At 42.1% G+C, this 20,356-nt stretch overlaps 1 protein-coding gene across 2 annotated transcripts in view; it reads right to left on the reverse strand.

Moving 5' to 3' along the window:
• mgat5 (alpha-1,6-mannosylglycoprotein 6-beta-N-acetylglucosaminyltransferase) overlaps positions 1 to 18,179 on the reverse strand; it is a 109,764-nt gene extending 91,585 nt beyond the window's left edge. Inside the window, exons 1-2 of one of the 2 annotated variants that reach the window (XM_085264927.1) lie at positions 18,049 to 18,179; positions 357 to 820 (exon numbers count right to left, since the gene is read on the reverse strand). In XM_085264927.1, coding sequence (XP_085121053.1) covers positions 357 to 597 — 241 coding nt within the window. In that variant the 5' untranslated portion in view covers positions 598 to 820; positions 18,049 to 18,179. Of the gene's footprint in view, positions 1 to 356; positions 824 to 18,048 lie in introns of both variants that reach the window. The other variant, XM_085264926.1, reaches the window with a different exon arrangement.
• Between the last annotated feature and the right edge of the window lie 2,177 nt (positions 18,180 to 20,356).

The following is a 20,356-nucleotide window of genomic DNA, read 5'->3' on the forward strand; positions in this document are numbered from 1 at the left end:
TGCAAATACTCTGTGGTCTAAGCAAGGAAGCTGCTTTAATAAGGGTGTGTATAATGCCAAGTACAGGCCCACCACTTGTGAGCACTAAGTGCCCCAGACTACTTGCAAATCACAGCAGTCTCACAGAGATTCATACTCCAGAGGTCAAACACTGATTGATGACATGCACTGTCAGGTATGTCCCAGAAATGTTCAGCTCTGGAAGCATGTGTCAAACTATTTTGTGACTGATTGAGACATGGCATCCTGGCCTTGCTGAAGAGCACATTTGGCGACAAAGATTCTGTAGTAAAGGTAGAAAGATTGCTCTTGTTTGCTAAAATCAGAGCAGCCATGTCAGCGAGTCGACTACTCACCGTAAGCCGTCATGGTTCCAACATACGGACCATCCATGACACTTTGGTTCTCCTCAGCCAGTGCTTTGATGTAGCGCTTGCTAAGGTCGAGGATCTGCTGACGCAGCACGGCACTGTTCTCGTGGCTGGCTCGCTGCTGGATGGTGAAATGCAGCAGCATCATGCCCCAGATGAAGCCGAAGCTGACCAGGAAGAAGCCCAGCTTCTGAGAGGACAGTTTCCACAGGAAAGGTGTAGCCATGCTGACAGGACAGAGACTTGGAAGAGCTGGACTGACTTTGACTGGACAGGGGGAAAGATAAAGAGTTGGGCAAGAGGAATCAGGAGGGCAGGCAAGGCATATCTGTGTCAGTTGGAGCGACTCCGGCAGTTTTTGGAGGGTGGCATGCAGCTCGTCACCGTCATGATTTCCTTCTTTGATCCATCCTCACCGCTCAGTAACATCTCAGGGGGCAGAGTCCAACCTGCTGCAGAAAACACAAACAGAGAGGAAGGAGAGATCAGGAGTTAGGTAGTTGCTTTGCTAAACTCAGATAACAAGGGAGTTGCCTTCCCTACCCCAATCCCACATGACCAAGATTAATTTAAAACACTGATAACCAAGAGAGGTTTGGCAGTTTGAGATATAACTTACAGTAAACTGAGGTGGGGTCCTATTACAAGCATGCACAACATACACACACTCAGCCACATGCCCATATGTAACTAGCATGGAAATACTTCACTGTAAGTGAAGATGCAAAGTTTACCAAAGTAAACAACAAAACTACTTCAATCACCCTCACCCAGATAAACATGAAGATTTTAAAAAAGCCAACAAAGGCAAAGTAGCTAAAGTGTTAGCTAAACCTATCCCGAGCTCAGAGCCAGCAGCCTCAGTATGAGCCTCGGTATTAGCAGCGAAAAGATTAAAGCAGATAATGAGCAAAACTGTGGAGATGAAAACGAGAAAATGGCCAATGTCCTGTTATTTGTTAAAGTTAAAAACTTAGTGAAAAATGATGCAACAACACAACATTTGTTTTTTTGTGCACCGCAACTCCTATTCAGTTAAATATTTGTAGTTGATTCAAGTAACAGACCACTTCAGTTGTTTCAGTAACGTCCTGGAGTTTTGAGGTAACTATGAAGTTTAAGGCATGCAATTTAGTTGAACAAATTCTTGAAAATGAGTAACTGGGTGGAGGTGCTTAATGTTAGTGAAGCGTACTTCTCCTCCACTATTAGTTTGAGAAGATCAACCTGTTTCTAACTGCAGCAGGCCACACACAACGGAGCCGGAGCACACCCAGCTGAAGGCTGCTGTGCTCAGTGTGTGGAGGCTCATTTAACGTGGCATGGTAACACACCAAATTCGACTAGTAAAAAAAACAAAACAACAGAAAAAAAAGGAAAAAAGAAGACAAAGAAATGACTTTAATGCTTCTGCGACTCTTGAAACAGAAGCAGTCTTGTTTAATCCAGATAGTATCGTGTGTGACTGATGTTGCTGTGTGAATGTTTAAGCAAAAGGGTGTATACTGTCCCTGAAATAAAAACATTTGAATAGCTTACAATTTATCTTCCTCACTGACAGGTGATGTCCCTCCAGGACATTTACAGCACCCGTCTCACTAAAAAAGCCCTTTGCATAGCGGCTGATCCCACGCACCCAATGCAAAGCTTCTTCAAGCTGCTGCCGTCAGGGAGGAGACTGCGGAGTCTCCAGGCCAGGACCAGCAGACTGAAGGACAGCTTCATCCATCAGGCTGTCAGGAAGCTAAACTCCCTCCCGATTCTGCCCCCCTCTCCCCTCTCCCCCGATCGTGGCTCAAGAGTTAGGAGTTCACCTTGTAATCGGAAGGTTGCCGGTTCGAGCCCCGGCTTGGACAGTCTCGGTCGTTGTGTCCTTGGGCAAGACACTTCACCCGTTGCCTACTGGTGGTGGTCAGAGGGCCCGGTGGCGCCAGTGTCCGGCAGCCTCGCCTCTGTCAGTGCACCCCAGGGTGGCTGTGGCTACAATGTAGCTGCCATCACCAGTGTGTGAATGTGTGTGTGAATGGGTGGATGACTGGATATGTAAAGCACTTTGGGGTCCTTAGGGACTAGTAAAGCGCTATATAAATACAGGCCATTTACCAGGCCATTCTCCACCACGGTCTCACTGAACTCTGTCACACACACACACACACTCACTCTCTGACGCACTCACTGGCCTGCTCCAGTCACTTTGTGGAGCATTGGACTGCTTAAGCATTGGACCTCATAAGACTTTGTTGTTACACTATCTCTTACCGTACACTACTAAATCCCCATTTGCACTATTTGCCTATTTTGCACCACTATGCCTTCTTACTTGAATATTGTATATTGTATATTGCATAGCTTTTTTTTGTTATACGTAAAATTGTATTGTATTTATTTAAATTTTTACTTTTTAATTATTTTATTTGCATTTTTCTAATCACTAGGGTTTGAGAGTAACGCAATTTCTATTCTGTGTATGTCCTGTACATGTGGCAGAATTGACAAATAAAGTTGACTTGACTTGACTTGACTTGAACACAAACAGAATTTTAAACCCTTTCACTTTTTGTCATTGCACTCTCATGTTCGCAACACGTTTAGAGAGGGGCTCAGACTTGGTCTGCGTGTGGGGTCGGACAGCAGTACGTGAGTTTGAGGCGTACAGGTAAACACAGTAAGGCAAGACAAGCTGAGCTACAATTAATTCATCAGTTAATACGGGGCCTGGGTTTCACTAACATTTAAATTATTAATCAACCAGTTGTTTAATAATTGTCTACAACTTCCAACAGTCTGAGACAGTCTTGCCTTTTCAGCAGCTGTTTGTGGTGCTGTACTAAATGAACTACACTTTTTTTTTTAAGCTCAGTTGTTGATATTCGTTTAAAAAAAAAAAAAAAGAAAGAAAGAAAAAAGTCTACTATTCAGAATAAATTCACACCGGAGTTTGGGGGACACAGACTTTGAATCTTTTCAAGTCACAGGAAAAGAGAGTTTTTAGAACTATTTCTTCTCGTTTTAAGTTTTTAGAGCATGCCCGATGAAGAATATCAAAAGCCCATCACTGAAATCCAGTCAGCAGAAGTTGTACACATGTGGCATCGTACCTTGATGAATAGCTGGAATGCAGGTTTGCACATAGCACGTGTAATCTGTCCAGTCAGCAGCCTGTATATGCTTCTTGCATCAAACCGCCCTTCTGCTGTGCTTGTAGTATCGCTCATTTTGTGAGATTTAAATCGCATGGAACCTCCGAGCTAAGCAGGTTACAAGACTGTTATCCCGATATAAGACATTTATCAGCCCGACAATGATATATATCACAAAAATTTTACATTTTCTGTCAAATCTGTAAATCTCGGGCAACTCGACTTGCGTGACGTGTTTTCCTGGGCGTCGTGTACCTGGAGTCTAGTTTTGAGCGATGCTTAAAACTATACATTTTAAGATGCAAGTTGTAATGGCTGCCATTTTCTTTGCGATTATTTATTACGCGGCGTGCTGCTGGGAAAAGCCTGTTTTAACGTTTGAGTCTAAGGTTTATTTGGAGCACCTGACGACTCTTCTTTGCTTCTCATCCGTAAACTCTCTCCACACTCTTTCACGTGATTCTTGTGTATGTGGTAGAACAGGTTTGCTGTGTTTGAGTCTGATATGGGGTCCAGTTTCCTGCATAATTTCCATAGTACAATCTTCTGGTCCGTGTCAGACTTTTCATAACCAAACCATGTCCATGCTACAGAGGGAGCCCCTCGTTTAGGAATAAGGTCCTGGATTTGTTTTGACTGGTCTTTCTGTTTGCCATCATCTCAGTTTATTTTAAAAAATCTCAACAGGATCTTCAGCTTTATTGTGAAAGGTTTATGTGGAAAATAAACAAGCGGATGACGGAGCCACACGCTGGTTTTACCATCGTTGTTGCTAACGACAATGCATAAAAACAGTCACTTGACCATCAGTAGTGTAGATATTTTAAATATAAGAGAAAGGGAGAACTTTAAGAAATAATATAGCCACTAAAGCGACCATCAAAACCATGAAAAAATATTGCCGTGAACAGTTTATTTTGCGACACCATGAAACAAACGAAAGCGTAAGATGAAACGATAGACGTTTTCATATCGTCATCCAATATATATCGTTATATTGAATAGCTCTACACCGAAGCCATATGCTGAGTTATATTAAAGAAAAGATAACAGAATGGAGCCATAACAAGAATAACAGGTCACCTTTAACCTGCAACTCCCGCGCTAATCTTAGCAGAATATACTTGATGAGAGTACTGAATACCCCGATTATTATTTACAGCAACAGGAAATAACGTTTATCAGAAACACACATCATTAATATTAATCTATGCTGGTGCCTGTGTGTGCTGTAAACAAGCAGCTACCAGATATCTTATTAACCAGCATTTGCGTGCATGCCTGACCACATGAATGAAACCGAAACAAACATCCCTTTTCTGATTATAACGCATTGTTCTGTTCTCTGCCGTGCGATCAGCTTCTTGTAGAGAAAACCTCACCAGGCTAATCAGCATAAACATTCAACTCTAATTTGCTGCACTCCCTGGCTTTATAGCTAGCTGAACATAACTGCGCCATTATCAGCAAATTTGGCTTTAACCATCAAGCTTTTGCCCATAATGTAAAATGAGGCTGCCCTGCAGCACTTTTTGGAGCTGTTAAATAGTTCAACAAGTATTAACTGACGACCTCTAGGCAATTTCTGCTAAGCTAAATAAATGCCTCTGGCTTTAAGCATTATGCCACAGCAACAACAACATAAAAAAAAACCCAAACAAAACAAGCAAACAAAAAAAAAACTTTACAGCACGCAGTCAAGCCAAAAGAAAAAAGATGTGATGTCATCTGCATTCAGCCGCTGCTGCTGTAAACGAGGGTAAGTGTGAGGAGAGGATTTCTGCAGCCTTGCTTCTGAACTGCGTCTTTCTTAGACCCTTTTAGAGCAGCTCTAACCAGGTCAAAACCACAGCCGCTTGCATGAATGCAACACTTTGAAAAACCCCAATACTCTTAACTACAACACCACATGCTCCTGCCTATATCAGAATTACTGAATTTGTTGAACATTTACAGAGGAATATTCGTCCTGGATCTAAAGCACAGCAAAGTTGGATACGCCAGCAATTAAGTTCTGAAAGGAAATCATCAGCACCTTCCCAAGAAACACAAAAGGCAGCCACACAAAGGCTCTTTTCACCTTCCATCCATCAGCTTCATAAATAGGTCAGAGACAGCTGTGAGCAGCTTCCAGCAGGGCTGGAATCTCACTGCAGGTTATGACACACCATAAATGTTCAGTCATTTAGGACGAAGGCCTGTTTTTGCTTTTTGCGTGCACAGAAATGGTTTTATACATTTGTACAAATATGACATTGTCAGAAATTAAGCCAATTCTGTATTCTGTCTTTCGGACATTTACTAGTCCAATTTGCTTTGTGATGTGTGCATAACGGGAACAACAATAAAAAAAAGGCAAGAAAGAAAAATCTCGGTACTTCACTGTGAATTCATAAGACAAGCCTTTGGCAGCAGCGCTGGCAAATCTGCAGTGCTGATAACATCGGATGTCTCTCGCTGCTCGGGACTCTGTTGGAGGAGGGCACGAAAAAAGGCTGGCAGTGCTCTCTAGTTGGGCGCTGACAAGCATGGGAAGCTTTGGGGCTGTTTATCAGAAAGGAACGCTGCTCAGACAACCCCGTGGTACATCGCTGTAAGATGCACGAGCCAAAACCTACACAGAACACTGACTCAACCGCTTCGGTTTCTGAAAACACACATAGTCCCAGTTGGTGCCAGCTCTCTCGTCTGACCTGATTTCCTGCATCTATCCATCTTATTTAACTCTGAAATCCATAACCCCTTTGTTAGGAGGCTTTCTGATGTCCTGTGATCCCTAGAGAAAGGAGCAATGCAACCATTCAGCCCCCAGTGGTGCATATATTGCCTCTCAGTTGCCTTCTGGTTTCTAATTCAGGATCTTAATTAGTCTGGCAGGGAGCCCCCTGGCTCTCACCAGCAACAGCCCACTGAAACTCGGTGTGATGACAGCCGGCTACGGTAGCAGAAAATATGATCCGTGGCAACTTGAGATGATGACATAACTACCTGCTGAATGGCCATTTCATTGTTGGAAGAAATGGCAGTGCATCAAACTCTGAAGGTTCAAGAGGCGACGGTAAAGATAAAAACAACTGAATCATTCAGTTCTGACAGAAATCAGTGTCCTCCCAGAGCAGTGGCAAAGTTCTTTATCCTGCTGGGACAAAAGCAGTGAAATTTAAGCTTCAGCTGTTGAGCTTAAAGCAGTGTGGATTAACCCTATGTGCTCCAGGTAGACCTGGCACTGATATTAGACTTTCAAATGCAGTTTCTGTGGTGGCATTTCTGCATAGCTGCAACAATAGCAGTAAGTTTCACATCGACAGAGAGGGTGAACTGTAACAGCTAAGAGTATGATGGTGCCGATGACAGAAAACAAGCATCCAAGGCAAACTTCTAGTTGTCTAGCTGGAATTAAAACTTTGTGTTAAAAGGATGAGGACTAAAACTCACATTTCCATAAAAATAGGATTTCCCACGATAGAAAGAGGCCTTTTTTGGCCGCTCCCTTGAGGGAGGAGTATTTCTTCCCAGTCTCAAACCCAGGACCTTTTACGCATTAGGCAAACATAAATATAGATTGTGTTTTATCATTTCTGTCCCCTTACTTGATAAGGTTTCTGCTTTCTGTCTGAAGATTAACAGTGTTAACATCAACTGGAACTGCTGTTTGGCATCTTTCCCCCAGAAAGTGTTCTTCGTCAGAGCCACATTTACATACTTTAAATATGTTTGAAACGAGTCTAGCTATGCATCAAATGCTGCCCAGGTCAGTATTCAGTCTGTGTGTGCAGCGCTTCTTCCCCAATTCCACAGTAGTGCAACTGTTATAAAAACAATTAGATCGCTGTAAATATGCGGGGAATTTCCAACTACATCTGAAGGCATGCATTGAATTCTGTCCAATAGCCTTAAGGCCACTGCTGAAATTCAAGTCGTGAGGAAAGATTATAATCTAAAAAAAGACAGTGATCAACAACAACAACAACACTGGCAAACACAGACCATGAGGTTTTTCTTTGAGGGAGACGTCTTAAGGGTGTGTGTGTGTGTGTTTTACTGTCAGAGTAAAAACCGTAAATAAAAGATAGGTGTAGCCACTGTTACCTTACCCAGTGGTTTCAAAACTCCGGATCTTGAAGTTTCAATGTTAGCATTATGTCAACTGTCATGTTTTTTTGAGGCCATAGCCATATTTAGAGATGCTCGGCAGTTCCCAGCTAATGTTAGCAAGCTTAATTAGTAATGTGCATATACAGCAAGTGCTAAGTAACAGAGGAATAGAACCTGGACCGCATGTATCTTGGACACACTTCAAACCAGAGTTGTTATAGTTTAGCATTTTGTTATTCAATTGTATTTTGGGATTCATTTTCAATATTTGTCTTAATTCAATTTAGTTACAGTTCATTTTCAGAATGTTTTTTTCTTGTTTCAGCTTTTCAGAAAATCTTTTTGTTCTAGTTCACTATAATAACCCTGCTTCAATGGCCCCGAACTTAAACCTTACAAGTATCAAAAAGAATGAGAAAATTATTAACTGCAAATAGAAATTAGAAATATTTTTATAGTAGTCTGTGCACATGTTAAATGATACACATGGTTAAAATCGGGAACTTTAACATGGAAGTTGAATGGGGATACACGTGGTCCTACAGTTATTAACATCTATGAGATGATTTTTTAGCCCCAGAGGTTGCTGCTTGCATCGTTTTAGTTTAAAAACAAAAAATGACAGACAGAATTTAATTTCCCTTTAAAAACTACATTATGAATGTAAAATTTCATGTGCTAGCTACAGTATATAACAGACTCAGCAAACTGAAGACACACTCAGTTACAAAATATGAAACTGTGTCAATTTTGGAGTCACCACTAGTGGCGCTATCTGCGATTAAGTACCTTCATCATGTATAGCCTGTCCAGCTCTTACAAATGTCTGTTCAGATTAACCAAAGCCCTTATGGTTGCTCTAGGCAGTGTTGGGGAGTAACGGAATACATGTACCACCGTTACGTATTTAAAATACAAAATATGAGTAACTGTATTCCATTACAGTTACCGTTTAAAAAGGTGGTATTCAGAATACAGTTACTTTGTTGAAATAAATGGATTACACTGCGGTACTTTCCTGTTTCATTTTGTCGCGGGTCAGGACTGTTTGGGTTTTGTTTGACAGCTACGTTCTGTTGTTCCAGGCGGCAGCGTTACGGTTGCCATGGTTACAGGGCGGCGCTCTCTCTCTCTCTGCGACTGTGTGTTTCCTGGGTGAGAGAGCACCTTTTCGTTGTTGTTGTTGTTGTTGTTGTTGTTGTGCTAAGCTAACAGGCAGAATGCTACAAGCATAGCTCTAAAGAATGTAGCATCATGGGCAGTGTAGTCCGTGCTGCAGGGAGAATGCACTGCCATACACGTTATGCGTCTGTGAGCGCGAGGAGGGAGAAAAAGGCGAGTGGAAAGGTACGAGTTGTCATCGAGGAAAAACGGGAGCTGGAAGCATGTAAATATAATAATAACCACTTCAGCCAAGAAGAGAGCCTGACGAGCCCAGTTGTAAGTAAGCTATTAAGACTCGACTGTACACCGTGTTCGTGTTTTCCTCCGAAAACAATAAGTTCCGTTGGAGCAGCCTTTCAACGCCTCTCTCTGTCTCTCGCAAGAAAAGTTGACCCAGACAACAAAGTAAAGCTATTTTTCGGCTACGAGCCGACAGGGACCCCGCCGTATTAGTCAGAGGTCCCTTTACTACAGTTCGGAGTCGCGGACCTTCAGTAATAGTAATAAATCACACAGCAATAGTACATTCACGTTGTTGTAAAAAGCATGATAATATATTAAGTAATCCAAAGTATTCAGAATACGTTACTGTCATTCGATCGTGGCTCAAGAGTTGGGAGTTCGCCTTGTAATCGGAAGGTTGCCGGTTCGAGCCCCGGCTCGGACAGTCTCGGTCGTTGTGTCCTTGGGCAAGACACTTCACCCGTTGCCTACTGGTGGTGGTCAGAGGGCCCGGTGGCGCCAGTGTTCGGCAGCCTCGCCTCTGTCAGTGCGCCCCAGGGCAGCTGTGGCTACAATGCAGCTTGCCATCACCAGTGTGTGAATGTGTGGATGACTGAACGTGTAAAGCGCTTTGGGGTCCTTAGGGACTAAGTAAAGCGCTATACAAATACAGGCCATTTACCATTTTATTTACCATTTATGATCATGCTAGTAGAAAATGTTAGGTCACTGCAAGTGCAATGAAAGTGCCATCACCAGTGTGTGAATGTGTGTGTGAATGGGTGGATGACTGGATATGTAAAGCGCTTTGGGGTCCTTAGGGACTAGTAAAAAGTGCTATATAAATACAGGCCATTTACCATTTACATTTTGGGGCATGTATTCTGTAATCTGTAATGGAATACATTTTAAAAGTAACCTTCCCAACACTGGCTCTAGGTCATAGCAGTATCAAATACAATTGCTTACAATCAGTGCTATCAGTCTAGCCTGGTGCAATCATGGCCAGGAGGTTTATTTTCCCTGCATTCTCTGTAAAGTCACAGGGATTAAGAGTAAAAAAAATTATATCTCATCATTGTCAATCATCTCTGGCTTCACTATCCTTCCACAGGAGTCCCAATCACATAACCTTTGCCCTCATACGATTATGAACAGGACATGCTGCAAAGCGAGATACAGGCTCCATCCATTTCCTCCACATCTGAGATTAGAGCTGAAAATAACTTCCTTTAAAGTGCAGTTTAGGGGATGTTTCATAAAGGTGAAGCAGACTCAGGGAGGTCTAGATTAATTCCACTGCATTGCTTCAGGCCTAAAATAAAGAGAATTCAACTGAACTGAAAAAAAAGCATACACTAAGAGCTTGTTGCATAAGCACAAAAAGTAGTGAAATATGCTCTAGATGTAGCCTCAGCCATCAATTATTGATCAGCTTTGAAAAAGGATCCATTTTCCCCGTGAATATAAATAGGGTCTTGACTTCTCACATCCAGGTGACCGCAGAGCTCTCAGGTGGTGACAACCAACAGCCTTACTTTGTCTGACTTTTGCGATACACATTCTTTTAGGATTAATGCTATCGTCCAAAGACAGAATTAGTGTTCGTGTTTATTATGATTAAGCACCTAAAAACTAACTGAAATTCCAGAAAAACCTGCACACACACAACTTAGCTGAAGCTCTTCTTGTCCCTTTGACTTTCTAGCCTTTCCTTCCTGCAGACGAGCACTGTCAACAAATATGCCAAATTCAATTGTATAACTAAATGTTGAAAGAAAAAAACATTCAATAGTGAAAATGAAACAAATGAGGGAAAGCAGTACTGATGCAAGCAGTGTGGGGTTGTTGAGTTTCCCTTTGAAGACACTGGGGGTAGATTCAACTTGAGAGAAACGTCCTCAATGGCGACTGAAAATGCAAAGCATTTCTACCAGAACACACTACGCAGCTCCATTGTTAGCAACAAACATGTTTGGAATGAAAAAAGAAAACCATTACAAAAGAAATATCGGCTCATGTATCAGAATATCAGCCTTTAAAGGCATGAAATATTGGTATCTGTATCAAGTTTAAAAAGCCTGTATCGGTTGGGCTAGTTGGTCAAATGAATGTATTTAATGCACAGTGCCAGTTGCCAGCCAGGATATTACAAAGCCACAGACCACAACAGGGAACTGCAGCCCTTCTAATGTGTAGGTAAGGTATAAACATGTTTATGCTGAACTATAACTACTTATCAAAGCAGTTATTATGATTTTTGGTTCTCTTGTGGATTATAATGCAATATTTGAATGATCTGACCCTGTGTCTTTGTTTTGTTTTTTGCTTGGGGGGGGGGGGGGGGGGGGGGGTAGTTATTGCTGACAGCTCTAATGCAGCCAGGAACTGCTGGAACCTAACGTAGCACCAGCCTGAGGGTCACTTCCACCTGCAGTTTCCTTATTTGGTTTCAGCTGGGTGAAAAACACCACGGACCCAGTCATGGAAAAGTAATGAAATATGAACAGCTGCACAACTTTGACCACAAAATAATGAATCTAAACCAAAGTTTTGACTCACGGATGTTGTGAAACGATCCAGTTGAAATAAAAATCCTCCTTCCAGGCCAATCTCTCTCAGCCTAACACAGTCCTATTTCGACTGTCACCTGGCCAAAGGAGACGTGATCCTGATAATATGATCCTGCTACCATGGAAACCACTGTGACTCTGCATCTTAACTGACTCCTTCACATAAGCTCCACCTCTTAATTATTCATATGGGCCCTCCAGAGAAACAGACCATGCTGCGGCTTTGTCACCTTACTGGTGTGAATCCAGCTTGGAACCAGATATCAGCAGCCAATCCTGGGCTTGGGAGTCGGGCGGGAAGTTTATCTAGGCACCCAGATCAATGTTAATGAGATCTCCATTCAGTCACTTTTTTTTCTTTAGAGGAAAAAACCCACCTTCATGAATAAACAAGGATCAGATTTAATAAGACAAAACTTCAACAGGCTTGAGATGGTGACAGTGAGGCCACCATAGAAGTAGAGAGAAAAGAGAAAGTGATTATTTTTCGATATTTGATTGAGCTTCCAGTGGATCTGCTGATAAGATGTGTGAACACAACCATCTCCATTGTTTTATTTTCAGTATTGCTTGAAATATTATTTACCCATACCTACATATACAATAAGATATTAGTCACATATTTACTAGCTAAGTGCAATGAGTAATTTCAGCAATGTAGGCCTATTCTAATCTGCATATTTACACATGAATGAGTGACTAAACTGTAGAAGTGAATAATAAAAATGCTAATTAGATACATTTCTTTTGCTCAGTTTAAATTAGCTGTTTATGCTTTTCATTATCTTCTGATATATTATATTTAAATGTAATAAGTTACCGTAGTGAATATTCATATTTACCTTGGAAACTGTTTTAAATAATGAGCTCAGACAGTTTTTTCCTACTCTCTGTAAAGAGAACAATGACAGTGAGAGCAGGTATCCCAACTATGGTCATCTCAAGAACACGTCTTTGGCTGTGTGCACAGAAGCCCCACCTGACCTCCGCCAGGGGTAGCTAGTCATTACGAACGTGGCTTTAGCTTGAGTAGTCCTCTCAAACTGCTGGTCTTCTATAGACACCCCGTTATTTTCAGCCAGATGAAACAACAGTCTGTCAGTAACAACGACCCACACTGACAGTACTTTATTTTGTTGGTGCTGTAAACAGACGAGTTCCAGGTGTAACATTTTTATCAGCTGACATCATGTTGACCAGACAGAACAGACAAGCACTCTCTGTAAGCAGACAGGCAGCCCGTAGCTACCGGCGAACTGCTCGTCTACCAGCACTACCACCGCTGACCCATCATTTCCCATCCACCCATTTTCTTCCACTTATCCAATTCAGGGGTTGCAGCGAACACCTACGGCCAATTTACAATACCAACTTTACCTAATCCATGCATGTCTGTGGATTGTCAGAAGAAGCTGGAGTTCTTACTTATGTCAGCATGTACCGCTCTTCACTCTTTTCCATCTTTACAAATAAGACATATTTGGATTTTTCTGTTAATCAGACAAAACAAGCCATTGGTATCGCCAAAGATGTTGATACCGATAGATACAATTACACAATCTGCTAATATGACACACAATTTGAATTCAATAAAGATACAGACGAAATGCTGAATAACAAGAAAATGTTTGAAAAGAAACACCAGAGTGCCGTTAAGCACCATCGGGTTATCTTTACAGGAAGGGATCGAGCTTGGTGACAGCTCCCTCAGCCATATTTATTCAGAGCTTTGAACAGTGTGCCTGACCTTAAACCTTTATCTCCACACTGAGAAATCTAGGTCCAGCACAGAAGTCTAAATCCAATCAACTGTGATCATAGGCAGCATGGACGGCTGGGAGGACCGTCAGCTGAGACTGAGAATCAGACTGGCCTCCCAAAAGGGAACACAGTGGCTCTCACACAGACTTAAGGAAAAGAAGTAGGTGGTGAGCCACAGATGTGCTTAAAAAGAGGAGGAAAAAAGTCAGAGTAATTAAGATCAGCAGGATGGTAGTAATACGGTGGCAAAACCCAGCAGAAACCCAGTTTGGCTGTTTTATTTATTTACTTTATTTAACGAAGAAGTGAAACTCTTGAGATTAAAAATCTCTTCAGTGGCTTGGCTGACCAAGAGGCTGTCTGTATCCCGAATCCAAAGAGGGGCATGAAAGATGAAGGCTCCGTCTCCCATTCTTCTTCTAAATATCCTAGAAACGACAAATTAACCAGCAGTCTGAGAGTGCTCCCAGTGCACTACTGGGGTGATACAGTAGTATGAAGTCTTTAAGATAAGATGGTGCCTGATTATTCAAGACCTTGTATGTGAGGAAACATGGTCAGGAAACACCTGGGTTACCTTGTTGTGTGTTTTTGCTGCATCATAAACCATAACAGCACCATCTTAGCTGTTGTTGCGATGTCAAAAATGGAGGCTGACTGGGCTAAATCTGGCAATACTTTGTGTGCGTACTCTGTGTCTCTAAATATATTTTACAGTCATTGCATATGTTCTTTTAGTAATTGTTCTCTGTGTCCAGCCCCACATCACCAACAACAAAAAAGGTGAAGTCATATCTGCGCTTGGTGGAAACACTGTTGCTGGCCCAAACAAGCCAGCAGCCGACCAATCAACTTGCCCGACAGACTTTTGGCTATAGAGACAGCGGTTACATCGAACCCTAGTATTGTTTAACAATACCTGAAAAAAAAAAAACACTAACACCACAAGTACGTGGTAAACACAGCAGCAGAAAGATGATGCCAGAACCCAAACTCGACCTGTGAATACCCAGAACCTGCAGGGCTGACTTTACAGGAACTGCTCTTTGTGGGCCTGAGCCTTTGCAGCTCAGGCACTACAGACCAGGAAGGACAGGTTCAACAGGCCACAACATGACCTACACGTATGGTAACCACAGGTGGGGTGCTGAAGCTACACAAAGCTCTTCCTTCTTCCTGTTCGTGATGCATACAAGCTTTTTTGTTGTTGTTAATGATTACAAAAACATGGCACACGAAAACATTAAAGTGAGAAAAACATGGAAACACACACCTTAAATTTTACACATGGGCAAATTATCCTCAGCTGACTTAGCTGTTCTATAAATCAAGTGCAGCATTTAAGGGCAATGTTCCAGCATGACATACATACACTAACACGCCTGTACCGACTTTCACTGACTACATTAAAGCTCTAAACCGTAACACTTCACTTTCCCCAACATAAAACTAATCCTTTTTCTGCTCTTCACTCTTAATGCACGGCCAAATCCTCTAAAACCCTTTAAAGATGTCACAAGTGGCAAAATGTCCCCCCTTCCTCTCATTAAAGCTCCAGCAGTGACATTTATGTTGACAGACAGGTAAAACCAGATTCTCTGGACCATGGTGCACTACTTTTATAATTCCAGGTTTGACAAAACAGGGGAGGGTTATGAATCAGCAGAGCTTACACCAGCCCTTTCACCACCTGTAAAGAAGTGACTGCACTGTGGGAAAGAACCAGTTCAGAGAGGAAATAGCAAAAAAGCTGATAATATAATATGAAAATGTTATTTAATACAATTGGAAATTAGGGATCGCAAAATTCTGGGCCAATACTAATACAACGAAACAACATAACAATATGACCAACAGCCCATGCCAATTTTCTTTTTCTTTTTTCTATTTTCAGTTTTATTATTGCCGCATTTGTTCCGAGGAAAGGAGATAAGAGACTAGAGAAAGTTGATGAGCTCAGTGACTGGTAAATAACAATTAGCAATGCAAAGTGGCCCGACCTTTGTAGCCATTGAACTATGCAACAAAGTGCAACAAAGAAATTTATAGACAAGGTTTCTATTAGCACGGTGGTTAGCACTGTTGCCGCACAGCAAGAAGGTCCTGAGTTCAATTCTACCATCAGGCCGGGGTCTTTCTGTGTGGAGTTTGCATGTTCTCTCCGTGTTTGCGTGGGTTCTCTCCGGGTACTCCGGCTTCCTCCCACCGTCCAAAGACATGCAGCTTGTGAGGATAGGTTAATTGGATAATCCAAATTGCCACTAGGTGTGAGTGTGAATGGTTGTCTGTCCCTGTGTGTTAGCCCTGCGACAGACTGGCAACCTGTCCAGGGTGTACCCCGCCTTTCGCCCTATGACAGCTGGGATAGGCTCCAGCGACCCTGAAAAGGATAAGCGGAAGCGAATGGATGGATGGTTTCTATTATTTACAAATAATAATAATTGCTATCGCCATCTGGTGGCCTTCAAATACAATTCAGGCTTAAGGCACTTCCATGCTGGCTTTATTTTTCCAACCTGGAAGTTAGGTCCATCTTTCATACCGTGTTTGTGATTAACTGATGTCAGTCAACCACAGAGCCATCAACCAATATGAATATATGCAGGGTATATTGGTGCAACCTAATACAAATGTATTGCTTTCAAGTCTTACTGAAATATATGGAAATACTTCAATTTTGTCTATTGACAGCTTAACTGAACATTGACCGATGTCAGTCAAAAGGGCCACAAGCAGCCAAAAACGATCCTGGATATTGGTACATCCCTGTTGTAAATCCAATCACTTTCAGAGATCTCTGGCTTTTTGGAAACACTGAAAACCAATGTGACACAACAAATAAATGCTGGCCACTGCCACACATTGTTTGCTTAGATACGGATATCAATTAACAAAGCCAATACTGGCCGATATAACAGTGCAGCCCCATTGGAAATCTGATAACTTTCAGAAATCGCTGGCTTTTACCATACTGATTTTTTTAGCTCAGCGATCAGTAGCCAGAAAGCTGGCACACAGCAGAAACACAGGTGTGTTTGTCCTAAGAGAAACAGGAGCCTTTTAATCACAGAAAAGCCAAGTGTTCTATTTTCCCTGTGTGGTTTCCATCATCACCACAGTGCCTCAATCCCTCCATCTTCAGTCCCTCCTTCCTCACCCCTCTGCTGCTTCTGCTGGCTCTCCACTGGAGCCCACCAGAGCACACCCTCCCCTCACACTTGCACACACGCACTCTCCAACGATTTCTTGCCAGTGAAGCATGCCACTGAAGCAAAGCTCCTTTTCCTCAGGATTTATAATCCCAAAGGCTCCAGCAGCAAAAAAAAGCAACTCAAAGAGCTCTTTATAAAGCCAGAGGGCAGTCAGTGGCTCACCTCTGGATGGACACTACTCCCAGCATTAGCTCACAGCGTACAGTCGAGATCATAAGCAGGAAGGAGGTGAGGTTTTGCTGGGTCGCGTCTAATAATACAGGATTTCCTCCCATTCTGGGGGGAAACCGCCAAACTTTTACCACCACACATGTTTAAAGACATCTTTACATCCTTTGTGTAGACAATACAATCACATTTGGGGCCTGCATGATAATAAAGCAGGATGCATTTCATATGATCAAATCAGTGTGTCATAACCTGATTACATGAGGCTACTAATGGGTGCACGCTGAAATGAGTGGCCTGCTCTGGCGAGCTGAGTGCTTGAGCAATGAGCACACAAAGAATCTCTCACTCTCTGTATGTCCTTGTTACCAGGTATGACCAGCTTTGCCTGCCCTGGTATTTTTTCCAGGCATTTCCTTTCATTTTCAAAAACCGGTCCTTTTCCGGGCAGCTGATCAAAAACGCCCACGGGGCAAGAATTAACACGATTAACTTCCACAGCCTGCTATATCAGCCTGTGTCACCAAAACGCAACATCACCTCGGAGCAGACGCGTCTCCCTCGCTCGTGTCTAACAAGCTGGAATGCCTGGTTACTGTTTCACCGAGTTAAGAAAGTGCTCTTAAAAAACACGAGGAAGTGCAACACAGTGCGAGAAGAACAAGGTCGTCTGTCAGCCACACACCGCGGAATGTTAACGACTCACCTTTGTCCGGTTAACAGCTCCGTGGAGTGAAACAACACGGAGCTCTCCTGGTGAAGTGCAGACAGCTGCTCCGAGGCTGCTTAAATAAACTGTCCTTGACCGAGACATGTTACAATGACCTGAGAGTTGGGCTTTTTGTTATTCCTGAACAGCCTGTTCTCCGTAGTGATGCCATTCGGGCAAAAAGAGCAGCCATCGCCGCCTTCACTGTAACACCGCGTTACTGTAGTTTTAGTTATAAGCTAGCTAAACCGGCAGTGTAATAACAATGGGACCCCTTGCTCGCTGCGGCGATTAACGTCCTGACTCCCCAACTGGCTCGAAAAATCAGCTAGCGTTCACGTTAGCTATTCAGCTCTGTTACCCACCACTGGGCTCGCCTTTTACACATCCAGCTGCCTTTCGTGCCAGCTATCAGGCTATCCTAGCTTTGCTTTGGAATAGGGAGATGCCTAGCTGTCTAGCTTCCTAGCTACGACCACCACACATTTCACAACAAAACAGCCGCAATGACAAGTCGCCCACTCCCGAGCACACAAGGCAAAACACTGCGCCTCTTCTTCCAGCGATATAACCCTAACTACGGGGCAGAAAGCGAGCCCCGAAGCCGTTGCTGTGGGGAAAGACGGGTCTCACCTTTGCAGTGGTTTCTGTCGGCAGCCCGCCGTGATGCTACGAGATGGTTTTAAGGCTTGAGACCCCACATTGAGCGTGCGGAGACGTCGTTATGTTGAATATACCAGAGAGATTCTGGGCACAGCGCACGAGCCTCTGTGTTCGCTCTGCCCACTTGCAAGGCGAATAAGCGCTCAGGGGCCGTCCGCGTGTTACCAGTCCGCGGAAAAACGCACATAACCATAAAACTGTATCGCTACTATTAATACTGCTGCTAATAATAATACTACTGCTAATATACTAATAATACTTATACTAATACCATCACCACCGCTACTACTACTACTAATAATAGTAATAATAATAATAATAATTATTATTATTATTATATTACGTATAATACAGAGAAGGATCTATAGTGAACAAAATGTCAATACACATCAATGCTGCTTTTTATCTATCTTTTCTGATAGTGATTAGCACAACAGATGATCAGGCTTCAAAGAAACATGATATGATTTTATACCACAATTATCTTTTTTGTTTGTTTTTAATGACATTTATGACAGGTGGCAATTCCCTTTAAATGTGACTGTTTAACAGAAAGAAGACACCTATATTAAGATGGTCCCTAACTGCATGCTCCTTTGCTTTATATACGCTCTGTTACAGAGCAATAAAACTTTGTGTTTGCTGCCATCTGCTGGCTGGTAGAAGCCACAGACTGTTCATATCTGGACTGTAAAGCACTCAGTCATCATTACTGTCAATTGCTGCTCCTTCACGGTCCTTTTTGCACATCTGTCCTGCTGTTACATATACAGTGCATTTTCTCATTCAACCGGGATCATACCTTCGAGCAGATACTGATATCAGAATTCAGGAAATTTAAATTTAAAAAATACTGCAATGCAAATAAATTACACTTTTCACTGACCCATGAAAACAGAGAATTTTGATCTAAAGCTTGCGAGAAAGCTGTATTCATCACCTCCAGAGAAAGGCATTTTCAGCCTGAGTGGAAATAAAGTGGGTGGTTGTGCTGTCGTGGAATATGACGAAATGTATTTCCATAAACAAATCAGAGAAAACCTGTTTTGTGTTTTACTGGGAACGTCAGTGCTGTCAATTGTAACAGTTTCCAGTGAAAAACCACGAGCCCCAAGGTCAGCCTCTGAGAAAATAGATTTAATATTCAAATAAGCAAGACAGACTACACAGTGGCTTGCAATCATCAGAGAGAAGACAAATATAGTAGTTGATCATTTACAGACATATGAAGTTTAGGTTTTTTTCCCAGCAGCTCTACAGAGATGACATGAAAAATTCACATTCCTATCATATTCAAACATGCATAAATTACTGTACAGACATAGAGCCGAAGGCTGAGGTGACTTGATTCTCACTAAGGCACCCGTGATTAAATCCTCTACCATCAGTGTGCATAAAAGAACTAGCTAAATTTGGTTTATTTAGGTGGTTACTGTCATGTATGATCTTTTTATTACAGGCTGATTTCCCAGACTGAGAGCATTGTTGTTTGTTAATTAGAAAAAGAAAGTTATTGTTGAAAACAAGACTGTAACCTATTAAAAAAGGGCTACAGAGTAAGTATTTGCTGTAAACTACAGTGTGAGGCAATATAACAAGAAAACTATATTAACAAAAGAAAAACAAAGATTTGTAACTTTTTAAGAAAATCTGTCTTGTACTCTGTATATAACTGATCAAATAAATGGTTAATTGCCTTGTTAGAAAAAGGAAGGCCATCACAGCGCTGACGCTGCACCAGTAAAAGACAAACTGCTTTGGCTGAGACACGTTTTTAGCAGTGCTTTCCTCAAACACTCAGGAAAACTGGAAAACACAAAATCATATCAAAATCAACAGGGAAAAAAAAGAAACAAACAAACAGAACAGTTAGATTAACCAATATCCAAGACATTTATGACACTAAAAATATGATTTTAATTAGTAAGGAGATAATACTTTAGTAGAAATTGGGATAAACACATCTTAACCTCCTAACACTCACTGGCTGTTTGGGGATCTGTCGAGTGCAAATTTTTACAAAAATTTTTCCTACACTTTTGACACCTTGGTTTGAATGACTGTTAACATCAACTTTAGAGCATCGTTAGCTGAAGCAACATAGGCAATTATGCTAAATGTGTGTGTGTGTTGCTTAGGCAGCTATGCTGACAAATGTTGCATCTATGAGCAGGGGCGCCTCCAGAATTTTTTTTCCGTAGGGGTGGCCACTAAAAATATTGGGGTGGCACACCAAAAACCGAACTTACGTTTTGTTATGCTGTTGTCAAATATAGGT

This window comes from Mchenga conophoros, linkage group LG23, assembly GCF_057382185.1.
Source record: "Mchenga conophoros isolate Kocher_MC1m ecotype Shallow Benthic linkage group LG23, M_conophoros_male_GT1.1, whole genome shotgun sequence".
NCBI lineage: Eukaryota > Metazoa > Chordata > Actinopteri > Cichliformes > Cichlidae > Mchenga > Mchenga conophoros.